Raw genomic sequence first — 16,729 nt, forward strand, 5'->3', positions numbered from 1 at the left:
AGCTCTGGGCTACCAGAACAACGGAACAAGTGAAACTCCATTCATCTTTCAGCACACCTTTGATCCAAGCCAGCAGCCCGAGGACACGCTGCCGACGGCCTGCAGTCATATTTAAATGCCAACTTCACAATCTGTCCAATTTTCCGTGTCACCACGTCTGTCGCAGAAGGAAGTCTCTCCCGAGCCTCTGCTTCCCAGACTGTTGGCCGTGCAGAGCGGCGCTGTCCAACAGAACTCGGCGATGAGGGTCCAACATGGGAGCCCCTAACCACGTGTGGCTACTGAGCCCTTGAAATGTCACCAGTCACTGAGGAACTGAGTTTTCAATTTTATTTAATTTTAATTAATTTACAATCAAAAAGGCAGGGGACTCTCTGTCTCTCTCACATGAATGTCTGCATCTCCAGGGAGAGCACTTTGAAGTGTTAATATAAGTGTTAAAACACAGCAGACAATGGTGTTGCCTTAATGACTAGATGAAAATCAATTTTACCCTGTTTCTCACAGTGAAAGCCTGCTTGGCCAAAGTTCTGTAAAGACTGATGTCACTTACAACATTCTTGCATCGTTTGCTTTGGTCTGACAAAATACCTCCAACTAGCACGACAGTCCCCTGATGTTACACGGTTGGTTGAATAGAGATTACGATTCACTGTTTTTCACAGTATATACCATCCAACAGAGAAGTTAAACAGATGAAAAAGCAAAGCTCCGGGTCTGATGAGTCGTCTGCCAGATCACAACGAAGATCAGCCTAAGTTGGCTTAACCTCGTCATAGGCCAGGGTGCTGGCTGTCTTCCCACACTCAGGGCTCAGTGACTCTTTCCCTCCCTGTTCCCAGTGCCAGGGGCACTTGGCAGAGCAAGGAGGGGCTCCCCTCCCACCACTGGCCCAGAGCGGGAGAGAACAGACCCAGGCCGCAGAGCAGAGCTGCAGTAAGGACAGGCTGGAACCCACGACTGCAGCCTGCTGGAGGTTTCTGAGAGAAAACAGGACTTTGGTTTGGAGTGTGAACTTTAGGACATCTCTGGAGGCCAGGCAAAGTTGATGAGTGGATGCTGGAACAGGTGCAGGGCCGTTTTCTGCATCTTTGGAGACTTCCAGAATGCTGAATCATCCTGCACCCATCTGAGATGTATTTTCCAAGCTTGTCGGTGCCAGCACAGCAGACCCCTAATCACGAGCACGCAGGGGCCCTTCAAGCCCTTCTGACAGGAACTGCTGTCCCCACAAACCCAGACTTAAGGTCCTAAGTCAGAGTCAGGCTATATAATGCTCCCGGTTCACAGAGCCTAATGCAAGGCCGGGCATTCAGTAGCTACATCCAAAAGCAATGTGAAAATGGCTTCTTAACTCATTTTACTTTCAACAAATGGTAAGGGACCAACTTGAGGGAATTCTACAACATAACCGGACTGAACGCTTCAAAGACGTCAATATCATAAAAGGCAAAGAAAGGCAAAGGAATTGCTCCACATTATAAGAGACTAAAGACAGGATATTAACTGTAGTGTGTGATCCTGGATTGTATCCTAGACCAGAAAAAAACATTATTGGGACAGTTGGCAAAACTGAAGCATGAACCATGGATTAGGTACTACTGTACTGATTAAAATTATACATTTCCTGAATTTGATATCAATACTCTGGTCGTATGAGAGACTGTCCTTGTTCTTAGAAAATGTACACTGAAGTATTACATTTAGGGAGTAAAGGGATGCAATGTAGGCAAATAACTCTCAAACAGTTCGTGGTTGGTGGGGGACAAGGGGGTGAGGGGGGAGGGAGGGGAGGAAGAAAAGAATGAATAAGGAAATGTGGCAAAATGTTCTTTGTTCTACCCTCAAAACTATTCTGTAATTGTTAAATGATTTCACAATAAACTGTTGTAAACGTTAGGGGATGGAGGACACACGCTCAGCCTGAGCTAAAAGGACTAACTGCCTTGTCTGGAGAGTGAGTGGAGAGCACAAGCCACCAGGGGGTGGGGGCTGTCCCCACAGGCCTGCCTCCTCGCCCCCAGACACAGGAAATACTTCTCATTACCCACTTGCCTTCTGAGTCCTAGGAGGCTGGGAGGAGGGCACTTGGAAGAGTGAGGATGTTACTGAGACTAGACACGGGACTGCAGCGCAGGACAGAGCTGGCAAAGGGGCCCCGGGAAGACTGAAAAGCAGTCGTAATCACTCCCATTGACTGAGCGTCAGGAGGGGACGCAGACTCAGTGCCAAGGGCCTTCCACGCAAGCCCTCATCTGATCCTCACAGCCACCATACTCGGTTATCCCGATTTTGCAGATGACGATGCTGGCTCAGAGACAGAGGTTAAGTAATCTGCCCAAGGCCATATGGCTAGTAAGTAGCCGAGGTGGACTCAATCAAATGGGTCTGTTTCCTCCAGAACAAGGACTCTGAACTACAAACCTTACTGCCTTCAGACCCATGGATCAAAATCCAGTCTGTGGGCTTTTAAAAAGCAGTGACCTCATTCCACAAACACACACTGGGACCCTTGCATTACTGGGTGCCATGGACTGAACTGTGTCCCCCTCCCCAAATTCATATGTTGACACCATAACCCCCAATGTGACTACATTTGGAGATAGAGCCTTTAGGAGATAATTAAGATCAAAAAGGTAGGGCCCAGGACTTCCCTGGTGGCGCACTGATTAAGACTCTGTCTTGGGCTTCCCTGGTGGCGCAGTGGTTGAGAGTCCGCCTGACGATGCAGGGGACACGGGTTCGTGCCCCGGTCCGGGAAGATCCCACATGCCGCGGAGCGGCTGGGCCCGTGAGCCATGGCCGCTGGGCCTGCGTGTCCAGAGCCTGTGCTCCGCAACGGGAGAGGCCACAGCAGTGAGAGGCCCGCGTACCGGAAAAAAAAAAAAAAAAAGACCCTGTCTGCCAGTGCAGGGGACACAGGTTCGAGCCCTGGTTGGGGAAGAATCCACATGCCATGGAGCAACTAAGCCCGTGTGCCACAACTACGGAGCCTGCACTCTAGAGCCCGCAAGCCACGACTACTGAGCCTGCGTGCCGCAACTACTGAAGCCACGCGCCTGGAGCCCATGCTCTGCAACAAGAGAAGCCACCGCAATGAGAAGCTCGTGCACCGCAACGAAGAGTAGCCCCCGCTCACCGCAACTAGAGAAAGCCCACGCACGGCAATGAAGACCCAATGCAGACAAAAATAAATAAAATTAAATTTAAAAAAAGGTAGGGCCCTAATCCAATAGGCTTGGTGGCTTGAGAAGAGGAAGAGACACCTCTCTCTCCAAGAACACGCACCAAGGAAAGGCCATGTGAGCACACAGTGAGATGCTGTCTGCAAGCCAGGAAGAGAGGCCTCGTGCGAACCCAACTACTAGCATCCTGATCCTGGACTTCTACCTTTAGACCATGAGAAAATAAATTTCTGTTATTTAAGCCACCCAGTCCATGGTATTTTGTTATAGCAGCCTGAGCTGATTAAGACACTGAGCTACCTCCTAAAAAATCTCCCAAGTGAAACACAGAATGGTGTGTGTGCGCACTGGGGAAGGGGGGCCGAGCGGGCAAGGGAGCAAGGGAGAGGATCTCCTTCTCCTTTCATAACGGAGGTCTGCGGCGGGGGTGTTGCACTGGCTCATGGAATCAAGGGTGCAAGGGCTTAGGCCTCTTGCTTGCCCCCAACTCCTTCCCGTCCAACTTACACTCCTGATGCTCCTTGGGAAAGCTCAGCAAAGATCCTAGAACTCACATTAGCACTAGAAGGAAACCTGGAGGTCATCCCACTTGAGCCCTTCATCTGACAGGCAGGGACACTGAGGTCCCAAGAAGCGAAGGGACTCGCTTGGGTTTTTTTTCAAGTCTGCAGATGAGATAGAACGAGTTCCCAAGGCTCCGGGCCCAGCCCCAGCCGTCACCCCATCTGACCTCCCCACAAAAGACATTCTACCTGAGCAAAAAAGTGCCGTCTCCTGCTCACGGGCCCTCTGACGAACTCTTGCCACTAAGAAGAGGTGACGCATTAAACACATGACAGCCCAGGAAGGGACGGGAAGGCCTTGTCACCTCTCCTGTCGATGGTGGGTCCCTTGCTCTAACCAACACTGGTCCCGAGGCAGGGGTGACACAGTCTGAGGTAACACAAAATCTCAACTACTGAAGAGTCTGTCATCCAGAGGGGGGCCTCTGGAATTGCTCCAACAAAACCAGGTAAGAACCCCGGGTGCCGGGTGCTGACTTTGGTGGGTTAAAGACCACCCATACCCTAGAGTTGTATTTATAGCAGAGCAAAAGCCCCCTCCAATGCCTCACAACTATTTGAAATAAGCTTTTGAGCCAGCATTTCCCTAACTGCTCCCAGGAACATCCAAGTTCTGTGAAATGTTCATAGAATTTCATTTTTTTAAAAAAAGGCTACAGTATGATTTTTCTTCTAAGATTTATTTTATAAACATGTAAGAAAAGTTCTACATTATTATTGGTCAGACTACACAACAACAGTCTGCCTTGAAGCCAGTATGCTGCTCTCAAGTTCATCAAAGACATTCTGTCCTTTTAGTTCTTCAAAGGAAAAAATGGTTTGACTTCTAATTTACTTCTCATTGTGTAAGATTTAAAAGCAAATACTTGTACATCAACTTATTTGTGCAGCAATTAATTAATCTGTGAAGCCGTCATTTGCTGTTAACTTTCATCCAAATTGCCTGTGAGCATTTCACCATAACTTTCAAACCGCTCCGCGTGACGGTGGGAAGCCTACTTCAGGCAAAAGGGTTGTTGTGCCTGAAGGAACGAGTTCTGTTTCTTTGTGTCTTCTTTGAGCTGCCAGTCACTTCCTCACCAATTGGATCAGATGCTAAGAATCGGCCCAGCAGTCTCTCTTTGGGGCCTCTGATCCACCCGCCGGCTTCCTTTCTTGGTCTCCTGGGTGCAGATGAATACTTTCTAAAAAATATTCTGGATTATCTACATGACTCTCCAGCAAATTCTTTATAACGCCAGGTAAGCTTCAGCTCAGATATAGCCAGATCATCAAAATTTGAATTTCATGGAGGTCTACTTAATGAGATTCTTTCTTACGCAAGTGCAATTTATGCACTTGCGAACAACCTTCCTCTTTTTTGAATCTGGTAGTCACCGCTAGAAGCAGACTAGCCTGCAGACAAAGGTGCCAGGGCTGGGTTGGGTTCCCACAAGTCATTCATTTGCCAAACACTTTTCAGGCACCATTTACTCTGGACTGGCCTGGGAGGAGGAACAGAGATAACGACATGAAGAAGCCTGCTCACAGGGGCTGCTAGCAGGGAAAACAAAACATGAAAATAAAGTGTTGTGTGTACAAGGCAGAAGCACGAGGACGAGCCTGTAAGAGGATGCCGGGGCTTCAGAGAATGGAGCTGTTCCAGCAGCTGGGGAATTTACACATCCAGCTATGTGTACAGGGGATCTGCCAGGTGCCAGGCACGGCACTTGGACTGGGGAACCCCATGACCAAGCCAGACGTGGCCCTGCTCTCACGGAGCTCACAGTCTAACATCAAGACAAAGTAGGAAGAGGGAACTGCGATCCAGGGTACCGGTGTGCTGGCTTGAGGGGGTACAGAGATTTGGCATTACGTACATATTTCACTTAGGCAAACATAATGGTATTTGTCTGAAAAAGTTAGGGAAAAAAAAAAGTCAAGGAAAACAATTTTAAGACATTTGGGCCATTCCATCTGCCACTCCACTCCCTGAGCAGACAGGCGGGAGGGCCAGAGGTGAGCTTGTGCCCCTGCTGCTCCTGTGGCCTGTCTCGGTTCCCAAGAGCCTCTTCAAAAGCCAACTGCTTGCCTGAGTGTGAGTCTAACACCTACAAATAAGTGTTGCTTGCATAACACAGCCCTATTTGCAGTCTAACCACTTCTAGTGCTCAGCTAAAGAAACTGTGACCTATTCCCGCACAGGCAGGAACCAGCCGCACTGCACCTCGCGATAATGGTCTTCAACCTGGCGCCTTCCTCAGGGTGTCCGAAAGGAATTTTGATTACACTCAATTTTTATCCTAGGCATGACTTTATAACCTAACCCTGGAATGTAACAAGACTCCTTCGTGGCAGTACCACGGGACACATAACAGGGCCAATAACCTTGCTCTGGAAGTTGCAGGTAGCTTCCTGGAGAGGTTTATAAGTCCTTGAGGATGAGGGAGAGGAGAAGGCAAAGCCGAAGTGGGATGAGGAGAGGACCAGGGGGTCACTGGGGGGAGGAACAGCACAGAGCAAAGTCTGGGAGGCTGGTGAGATCAAGATGCCTCCAGGAAACCAGTAAGCAGAAAGTAGGGGAGGATGGGGAGAGGAGGCTAGAGATACTGCCAGAGGCTAGATCCTGACCAGCCTTGTGAGCTATCAAAGGGGTTCAGAATTTATCCCATTGGCAGTGGTGATGCTTTTAGGCAGAGGAGTAATAGGAATAACCTTCGTAAGCATGTTCACCCTGAAGCACATGAAAAGATGCCCAACATCATTAGTCATCAAGGAAATGCAAATCAAAACCATAATGAGATACCAATTCACATCAAAACATAACAAGTCTTGACAAAGATGTGGGAAAACTGGAACCCTCATACGTTGCTGGGGGGAATGGAAAATGATGCAGCCACTTGGAAAAACAGTCTGGCAGCTCTTCAAAAGGTTAAACAGAGAGATACCAGAGGACCCAGCAATTCCACTCCTAGGTATATAACCTAAGAGTAATGAAAACATATGTCCATGTAAAAACTTGTACATGAATTTTCACAGCAGCATTATTCATAACAGCCAAAAAATAGAAACAACCCACCGGTCCATCAACTGATGAATGGATAAACAAAATATGGTATATCCTTACGATGGAACATTACTCAGCAATAAAAAGAAACGAAGTACTGATATATATTACAACATGGATGAACCTCGAAACTATGTTTAGTTAAAGAAACCAGTCACAAAGAGCCACAAAGTGTATGATTCCCATTTATATGAAATGTTCAGAATAGATAAATCAATAGAGACAAAAAGTAGTTAGTGGTTGCCAGTGGGGAAGAGGGAATGGGGTGCTGCGAATGGGTGCAGGGTTTCTTTTTGATGATGAAAATATTCTAACATTGATTACGGCAACGGATGCACAACTCTGTGAATATACTAAAAGCCACTGAAGTGTACACTTTAAATGGGTGAACTGTATGCTATGTAAATTATATCTCAATAAAGCTGCTAATAATACCGAAAGTTCATCCCAGCTGCAGTGTGCAGAATGGAGAGGGAGAGAGAGGGGAGAGGAACCAGTAAAGAGGCTGCTGCAGGGATGCAGAGGGAGAAGACAGTTTCTGACCTAAGGAGAGGGACTCATGGGGTCAGGCTAGAAGAGGCCAGGGGAGGAGAGGTTCCATTGTGTGCTGGGCTCCACAAGCTCTCCTGGGTAGTTGGCACCTCTCCCAAGGTGGAGAGTGGAAAACAGAAATGAGGTATCTGTAATTATTATCAAGCAGCAAAAACGTATCTAAAATCTCATATGTGTAAAGACTAAACCGACTGTCCATCTTTGCTCCCCAACTCCCAAGAAAGGGCCCGGGCTTCCAGAGCACTCATAAGATGCTGCAAGATCTGAGTGCTTGAGTGGGCTGGAGAGTGAGAGGCTAAGGCCAATAACTTTGGGAAATAAAACTTAACGTCTTTAAAGGTAATTTTCTGGGCTCTGCGTGTTTGTGAGAACTGCAAGGCTGCTGAAGTAGGCATTTTTCTTGGTCACATCAGTTTTAACTACACACCACCGCCCTTCCTGAAAGTCTTCCTTGATCCCTAGCAAAAGACTGGTGAGGGCTGAAAGGCCATGGGACAAGTGGGCCTGAACTACTGGTGGGAAAGGGTCATGACTGGGAAACACAAGGGAAAGTCTGAGAAGGGGAGTTTTCTGAACACTGCAGAGAGCATGTCAGTGGGGACCCTGACCATGGGGACCTCTTTGTCTCACTAGTGGCCCAGAGACTGGAATAGGGTGGGGGTAGTCCCGTCCACAACCTCATGCACACCCTCAGTTGTCTCCTTGACCCTCCCTGCACCTGTTCCAGACACTGGTGCTGGCCAGCCCGCTGCAGCCACCACTCTGAGACAGCAAAACACCATTAAGACGCACCAACGAAGCCAGCAGCTCTAGTACCAGCCCATTCATTTGCTAGAAGGGGAAACTGAGGCCCAGGCCCACGGAGCAGAGCCAGGGGTCGGCGTCTCTGACTCTACAGTCCCTGCACTTCTCACCTGACCAACCGCCCAGACCCTGGCCCCTCCTCAAGAACCTGGTTCCCAGCTGTGTGCTTCATGAGCAAAGAGCTGAGAAACCTCAGAAACCTTAGGTCTTAACTGGCAGAGAAACCAGAACCAGCTCTTTCCTAGAATCCCACTAGGAAGCTGAAACATATCATGGTTACATGCTCTCATCTTTCTACAGGGAGGGAAAAAGCAGGTTAACCAACAAAACATGGACAACACAGTTCTTGTCGCAAGTCTCAAGTTTCCCCGCCTTTCTTTATTAAACAAAGCGTTCCTTCCACCCTCCATCGCACCACACTGCAATCAACTAGTCATGTGACCACTAGCTCAGGCATGAGCAAAGATCTCTAGAACCCTGAGCTGCACTGGGTGCTGAACATTCCAGACAGGTGAGGGGTTGTGACACCACACAAGCAACACAGGCTTTATTCTCTTTAACTCCTAAGCTCTACTGAATTGAAGTAAAACACTATTTTTAAGCCTGCAGAGGAATACAACACTAAATACTTCAAAATAAAAATCAGACAGGAACACAAAATAATCTACCACCTTCTCATGGTAAAATAATCTGAAAGGAGTTCAGAAATAAATGAACTAAAATTTCTATAACTATTATCTTATTTGCCAGTTTTGAAGTCTTCAAGTGCCAGAACTTGGAGACAGAAAGAATAAATATCAGTGTATCACTTCTGAAGTGATAATAAATGACAGGTTCCCATCTCAGGTGGATGGGTTTTTTTCCCTACAGCGGCCAAAAAGCAAGTTAAACTCTATGTACAACAGACAGACTATACAGTTGGGATCATTTAAAAATAATGAGGCTCCCCTCTTTGCCTTCTTCCAAAGTATATAATATATATTTAACAGCACATAAGAAGACACCACTTGAGCTTCCCTCGTAGCCAAAAGGAAATATTTTCACATATAAAAATTAAAAATTTAAACTTTTAAATCATTAATATTTTTTAAACATAATACAGACTTAAAAATTGTTCAACATGAACCCATGACCCCAGCCCTAGCACAAAAATCCACCCCAAATCCCAAAGTCACAGTTTTTTGTTCCTAAAAATCCCACAGCACTGAACTTGATCTTCACTTCAAGCTGATCACTAACAAGGCCCCCTAACAGAAATCCCCAGGGAGGAACGAAGGGCGATCGACGCTGCGGCTCTTATCTACCTGGGCGGCACGGGTGCACCTCTGAGGTCAGGTCCATGAGATTCGGCCCCCACACTAGGATCCTGGAAGGGTGAGCTGGCAGCTTCCCTCATCTTCCCCCTCGAAGGCTGTCCAATAAGCACCTGGGAATTGACTTTTCTTGGGAAAAGGGTGCTGGTAACAGCTGTCAGGGCCAAGGCAATAGTGAGAAGTTCAGTTCTCTGCTCTTTGGATGAACCGTGTAAAACATTTCTTTTAAAAGACACAATGTTAAAAATATTAAGAAAAATGTCTACAAAATCTGGAGGGCTGCCTTTTCCTCAAAGGGTAAAGCTTGTGGGGTGGTGGGAAAAGAAGTGAGGGCCCAGAACTATAACTCTGCAGCAAAAGATTAGATAGATGCCCTTCAAAACATGTCACATTCTTAAGATGTCTTGCTGCAGTAGCAAGAGTGGAGGGTGACTGCGTGAGCAAGAACGGGAGGGGCGCCAACTCCCGCATGGGGGGGTCCTACTGTGCACCCCACCCTGCAAAAGAATGTCAGGCTTTAGGGCAGCCGCCTTGGGCCCCAAGGGCATCAGGACTCTGCCTCTGAACCAGAGCTGCTTTCCCGACTAACTTCAATCTGGAGAGATGGTAAGTTATCTAACCGGCTCTTCTTTTGGCGAGACTGTTCTTTCTCCTTAATCAGAGCCCCCCATGCCCTTTGCAGCTCGGAGTCATCTTCCTCTGTGCCGGGCGCCCTGTGATCCACTTTCTTCGTGTTCTTTTCTTTGGTCTTGGGTGCAGATCCTAAGCGAGTCCATAAACTACCTGTTTGGGTGAGAAGGCATTTCAGCTCTGGCATCGATGCTGAGAAACAGGGGCACTGGCAACACCTGACGTGCAGGAAGCACGGGGCGGGGGGTGGGGGGGCCGTTGGGGGTTGTCCGTGGCACCTGCAACCATGGTGCAGCCTTGGGCAGATCCTCTCCTTTCCCTGGCTGCAGTCCCCTGCCTGCAGACTGAGAGAACCGGACCCAACGGGAGATTCTCTCAGCTCGGGGATATGCGCCCCCCCAACCCCATCCTACCCCATGCTAGGCACATCAGAATCACCTGGGAGGCTGCTTATACTACACCTGCCCCTGCCTGGTGAGACTCACCATCCCGTCCGTGTACAACTTCATTCTGCCAGGACTGGGCCATTCCCAGATCTTCCCAGCTACAATATTCTGCAAACTGACGGGCCTGCTACACTGTCAACTTTCAGATTCTGCTCACTCTCCATTAATTTTTCAAATATTAATATTCAACAATAGAGAAATACATAGAATTTCATAAGATAGCCACTCTGTAAGGCAATTAAAAGTTTTATTTATAAGGGCTTCCCTGGTGGCGAAGTGGTTGAGAGTCCGCCTGCCGATGCAGGGGACGCAGGTTCGTGCCCCAGTCCGGGAAGATCCCACATGCTGCGGAGCGACTCGGCCCGTGAGCCATGGCCGCTGAGCCTGTGCATCCGGAGCCTGTGCCCCGCAATGGGAGAGGCCACAACAGTGAGAGGCCCGTGTATTGCAAAAAAAAAAAAAAAAAAGTTTTATTTATAAAAGCTCTAAGAATGTGGAAAAATGACTATGATAAGATGATATATGAAAATAGTAGTATATGTATATGGGCAAAGACTGGAATAGCATGAAACTAAAAAGTATTTGTGTTAAACAGAAAGAATCAGGGGTGAGTTTTTTTTCCCATTTTCTAAATTTTCCACACTGTTACCATTATGATGATGATGATGATGATGATGACGATGACTATAATGAAAGAGGAAAAATAATTTATTTTTGTCATATGCTATTTCCTGCCTTCTGCTAACAAAGTATTTCTGTGCTACACCCATTGTCTCTGCTCTTACCCAATTCCCTTCTCCATCAGTTTTCAGTGTTACCAACCTGATTTCTTCTCCCGAGTATCGGAGTAGAGGCCTTTAACATCTTGCCTGGGAACACCTAGCCTACTATGTACATCAGAAAAGGGCTCTCTCCGAACGACTGGGTTACTACTAAAAGCCTTTTCCGGAGAATGTGGTCTTTTTCCTAATCGCTGGCGTATATCTAGAAAAAGAAAAAAAAGGACTACCGTGACCACGTGCATATGCTTTGCTATCTGTACTGTCAACCTGAGATCTCTGCAGGACCTGGTACCAAATCTCCCTGAGATTTGGACATGCGCTGGACATGGGGCCCAGCACAACCAGGCTTTTAAGAGCCTTCCCTCTACAGAGTCTGGATTCTCTGGGAAAATTCAAATGAGAATCCCCAGGGGCTTGCAGGGGGAAAAAAACCTTAGCTGACTGCTCCAGAAAGGAACTTCTCAGGCAGAATTGTCTGCTTTGTGTTTTCTGTAGTAGAATCAAGCAGAGCAAATAATTTACGAACGTTTCGGCTGACAAGAAATACTGCAAGCTCCCTGAGGACAGAAGCCGCAATCTCTGAACATATAAGAAGTTCTCAATAAACTATTACATTGAACAATAGTTGTAATGAGACTGACAAAAAGCAAAGGATCAGGGGCTTCCCTGGTGGTGCAGTGGTTGAGAGTCCGCCTGCCGATGCAGGGGACGCGGGTCCGTGCCCCGGTCCAGGAAGATCCTACATGCCTCGGAGCGGCTGGTCCCGTGAGCCATAGCCGCTGAGGCTGCGCATCTGGAGCCTGTGCTCCGCAACGGGAGAGGCCACAACAGTGAGAGGCCCGCGTACCGCAAAAAAAAAAAAGCAAAGGATCAAGGGAAGATGTCCCAAATCAAATTTGTTTTTCTCCCAGCCCCCCCGCCCCCAAATCTGCCTGTCCTCCTGAGCTCCCTCTCACAATAACAGCAACCACAAAAACACATTTATTAGCAAGTCCCTGTGCTGGGCTTTCACCCACCTTGCCTATGCTCTCTGAGGACAGCACCCCCATCTTTCAGCCCCTCAGGCTTGAGCCCCTTGGCTTCTCTCCCTTTCCTCCCGCACTTCCCAGCGCTGAGTCTTCTTCCTCTCCAAGGCTGACATTGGCATCAATTCTGCCTCCACCGTCCCTGATCTAGTTCAGGCCCTTGTTACTTACTTAACTCTCTATCACACCCTACACTGCCACCAAGTTACCTTTCTAAAATAGATATAAGATCAGGTTACTTCCCACCTCAAAAAAATTAGGTTTGCCAACTGAGACCCTATTTCCTCTCCGAGGCCTCCCTCCACAGCCACGTGCTCTGAGAAGCATCCCACGACAGATCTTCCCCCAACAGATCCACCTCCCCTCTCTGCTCCCACAGCCCAGTGCTTACAGCGCCCTATCACAGCACTTGCTCCATTCTGCTTCAGGTGGAATTACCTGAATGTGTGCCCTTATGTTTTTCCATCTGGGTTCTGTGATGACTCTGCATCCCCTGCAAAGACTTCTAACACTCCCAGCACCTAGCCCTGGCACATAGCAGGCATGGCCAAGTACCCACTATATGCGTGTGTGCACATATAAACTAACCAGTTCAAACTCTTAACCATTTATACAACAACCCGACTTAATTTCTATTATCCTTATGTATAAAGTATACCAATGACATACAGAGTAAAATAACTGTTTGGGACAAAAATATTGAAAACGAGTATTGCAAAAGTCTGATTAAATTTCATGTCCTAAAGTTCCAATGCCTAACCCAAAATTTAGAAGTGATGAATCAGGACTACTAAATTGGTCCATAAATGACAGCGTTTTACCCAAGAAGCTACCCCTGTCTGCATTTGCTTTCTGGAACTCAGAATGAAGCCCAGATACACAACTCAACAATACCTGTTTTAGTACTGCTGCCAGGTGGCCGTGGACGTGTGTGTTGACGTTTTTCATCTAACAAATGTCGGACATCTGCAAATTTCTCAGGTGTTAATTTGTTACCAATTCGGTTTTTTATATTGCTTGTAGATAGAGTATCTGCCCTCATGGAGTTCCTTTAAAAAGGGGGATAGGGGAACAGTAAACCAACTTGAACTGTGGGATAACAATCATACAACAGTCTCATACACTCTGGAAAAACAATTTAAGAAACCCAATCTAACATGGCCAACATTCACTTACAACACCATAAACCAGTAATTATTTGCTTACAAAAGCCAGGACCAGCCTGCTATAAAAAGGCTGCTTGGGGTTGAGCAGGCCCGAGTCTTCCAGGGTGGTTTCCACACGTGGCATCTGCGAGCTATCGCAGAGCACGTACCTGCGAGCCCCCTCCTCCTGGGACATTCGCTAAGTAGAGGCCTGCAGAGGGCTGGAGGCCTCTGCTCACCCAGGCTGTGATCTGGCTGTAGTCTAGATACAACAGAGTCTACAACCCCTTTCGTTAAAGGACAGACGTCTCTGCCAAAGACCTCTCCCACCACGTCAGGGGACGAGTTCCATTATTCTGGCAGCATTTGCCACTGGAAAGTTCTCTGAAAACTAAAAATAAGGATGTGAACAAGGCCATACAAACCAACCAGCTTACAAGTTTTTTTCTTCCCTTTTCCCAAATACACCATCAAGAACTCTTAGAGAGCACCCCAGCCTCGAGCCCTCTCTGAGCCATACATACGCGATCTGCCCTCAGGAATCTGCTCAGCTCCACTGGTCATCAAAGAACGCATATTAAAATAACTGTATTTTTTCGTCCATGAATAGCAAAAATCAGAGTGATAATACCTAAGGTTGGTGAATTATGAAGGCAACAGGTGGTAATTTGAGTAAAACCTTTTTGGAAGGAAATTTAGCAACATCACGTTTTAAAACACGTGCCTTGTCTTATGCAGTAACTAGAATTTATCTAGTTGGTGCAACAGTAAGAAAACAGAAATCCAGGGAATCCCGTGGCAGCCCAGTGGTTAGGGCACCACTCTTTCACTGCCGAGGGCCCAGGTTTGATCCCTGGTTGGGGAACTAAGATCCTGTGAGCCCCATGGCACAGCCAAGGGAAAAAAACAAAAACAAAACAGAAATCTCCATCAATAAGGGATTGGTTAAATAAACAATGACACTTTCAAACAATGGACTACATGCAGTTGAAAAATAGCAGATGTCTACACTATATTAAATGGAAAAAGCATATGTCAAAACAATATAAACAGTATAACTTAATTTTTGTACAAATATATCTATAATTTCTCTATGTGTTATGTATACACATAAAACTAGCAAGAAAGGGCTTCCCTGGTGGCGCAGTGTAAGTTTAGAGTCCACCTGCCGATGCAGGGGACACGGGTTCGTGCCCCGGTCCGGGAAGATCCCACATGCCACGGAGGGGCTGGGCCCGTGAGCCATGGCCGCTGAGCCTGCACGTCCGGAGCCTGTGCTCCGCAACGGGAGAGGCCACAACAGTGTGAGGCCCGCGTACCGCAAAAAAAAAAAAAACTAGCAGGAAAGTAATTCACCCAATTGCTAACAGTCGTTCTCTTAGAAGAGGATGAGATTATAGGTGACTTCACTTTCTATATCGTCTATAGTTTTTATAACAAGCATCACCTCTTGTACATTAAGAGGAAAAATCAGATGCTTTTATTCAAATTCTACAAAGGACTGAAATTAGAAAAGATAAAAGTGGATATAAAATTAAGAGGTATTAAGAAGAACTTAGTAATTTTTTCAATCCAATTAAAAGCTAGCACTGATAAAAAGAAAAAATATTTTTACCTGATATTCTTCAACTGAGATTCCACTTCATCAGCATACATCGTCATTTTCATGCTCTTCTTTGGTGAAGGAGTAGAAATCATTTTCAGTTCTAGATCATAGTCCATTTCATCCGAGTCTGAGCTGCTGGTACTGGACCGCCTCGATGCGCTCCGCTCCCGGGTCTGCTTGAGGGCTGGGAGCTCCTCCTGGTACTCCACCACCACCCTGTCATCAGCATCCATGTCCTGGTCCTCCTCTTCCTCCTCCTCCTCTTCCTCCTCTACAATGGGTTCCTCAGGAACATTCACTAGTCCTAAGGAATTTAACCAAAAAATATTAGCAAAAGCCCTAAAACTAACAAATCCAAGTTTCTATTCGACATCAGTGACCTTTTTAAAAGATGGGATTCCCATCATCTATAATAGTGCTAATCTGGTTACCATTCTGATCCCTACAACAAAGAATGTCTAGGTAAAGCATGAACTAGCAGCCTGATGCAATATTACAAAGTTATCTAAAATACAGACCCTCATCATTATTCACAGATTCTGTATTTGTGAATTTGCCAATTTTATTTGTAACTCCAGAATCAAAACCCATGGCACTTTCGTGGTCATTTGTGGACATGCATAGGAGCAACGAAAAATTTGAGGCACCAGCCATGCACATTCCCAGCTGCGGGCAAACAAAGCCACATCTTTTTTGTTTCATCTCTCACACTGTAAACAAGTGTCCTTTTTGCAGTCCAGTGAGTGCTAACTTTTAACACTTGTGTGGCTTTTATTGGTGATTTCCCTGTTTAAAATAGCCTCTGAGCATAGTTCCAAAGCTGTCTAGTGTTCCTAAACACAAGAAGGCTGTGATGTGCCGTATGGAGAAAATACGTGTGTTAGATAAGCTTTGTTCGGGCATGAGTTACACTGCTGCTGGCCTTGAGTCCAATGTTAATGAATCAACAGTATGTAGTAAATGAGGTGTCTTTAAGCAGAAACACACATCAAAGTTATATATTGATCAGTTGACAAAAACAGTGTGATTAGAGTCTCTGAATGGTTTTCAATGATCACGGTGACTTTATAGAACATAACCGCCATGAATAATGAAATGTACCTTTAAAAGTCATGGAAAAATGTGTGTAAGTGGAATGCTTGAAGCAGAATATAAAATATATGTCCACAACAGTTGTCATAGTATTTATTGTGAAAAGAGACAAAGGAAAAATGTAAAATGAAATCGTTTGTTAATCTTGGAGTGCTAGAATTAGAGGCAATTTGTTTTTTTAATATGAATATAAAGATTATATAATGAAAATATCTTAAAGTAACTGAAATTGGAAAAGCCTAACTGTGTATCAGAAAAGTATGTGCGTTAAGATGCAGATTTCAAATATACAAGTTTGGATATTCACATTACATTAAAATGTAGAGATTTCATCTCTCCCTGTCCCTATTACAATGATAAATGTGTACGCGTGTTATTCTGTGTTTGTATGCTGACTTGGCTGGTTCTACGAAGCATATAGAAGATTTTCACAGATCAGATTCAAAATAAACAAATCTTTATAAAACATAATGAAAATGGTTCTTTCACAATAAGCACCAAAATGAAGGAAGGGAGGAGGGAGGAAGGGAGGAAGGGAGG

The 16,729-nt window shown here is 46.2% G+C and overlaps 1 protein-coding gene across 1 annotated transcript in view; it reads right to left on the bottom strand.

Annotated features, from left to right (window-relative positions):
* Positions 1 to 4,411: 4,411 nt before the first annotated feature.
* Positions 4,412 to 16,729, bottom strand: part of NCBP3 (nuclear cap binding subunit 3) — a 33,311-nt gene continuing 20,993 nt past the window's right edge. The window contains exons 10-14 of the mRNA XM_081219412.1: positions 15,107 to 15,401; positions 13,241 to 13,395; positions 11,362 to 11,523; positions 10,084 to 10,246; positions 4,412 to 9,617 (exon numbers count right to left, since the gene is read on the bottom strand). Coding sequence (XP_081075538.1) covers positions 9,509 to 9,617; positions 10,084 to 10,246; positions 11,362 to 11,523; positions 13,241 to 13,395; positions 15,107 to 15,401 — 884 coding nt within the window. The 3' untranslated portion in view covers positions 4,412 to 9,508. The remainder of the gene's footprint in view (positions 9,618 to 10,083; positions 10,247 to 11,361; positions 11,524 to 13,240; positions 13,396 to 15,106; positions 15,402 to 16,729) is intronic.

The sequence above is a fragment of the Mesoplodon bidens genome (genome assembly GCF_964165515.1).
Source record: "Mesoplodon bidens genome assembly, chromosome: 19".
NCBI classification, from domain to species: Eukaryota; Metazoa; Chordata; class Mammalia; order Artiodactyla; family Ziphiidae; genus Mesoplodon; species Mesoplodon bidens.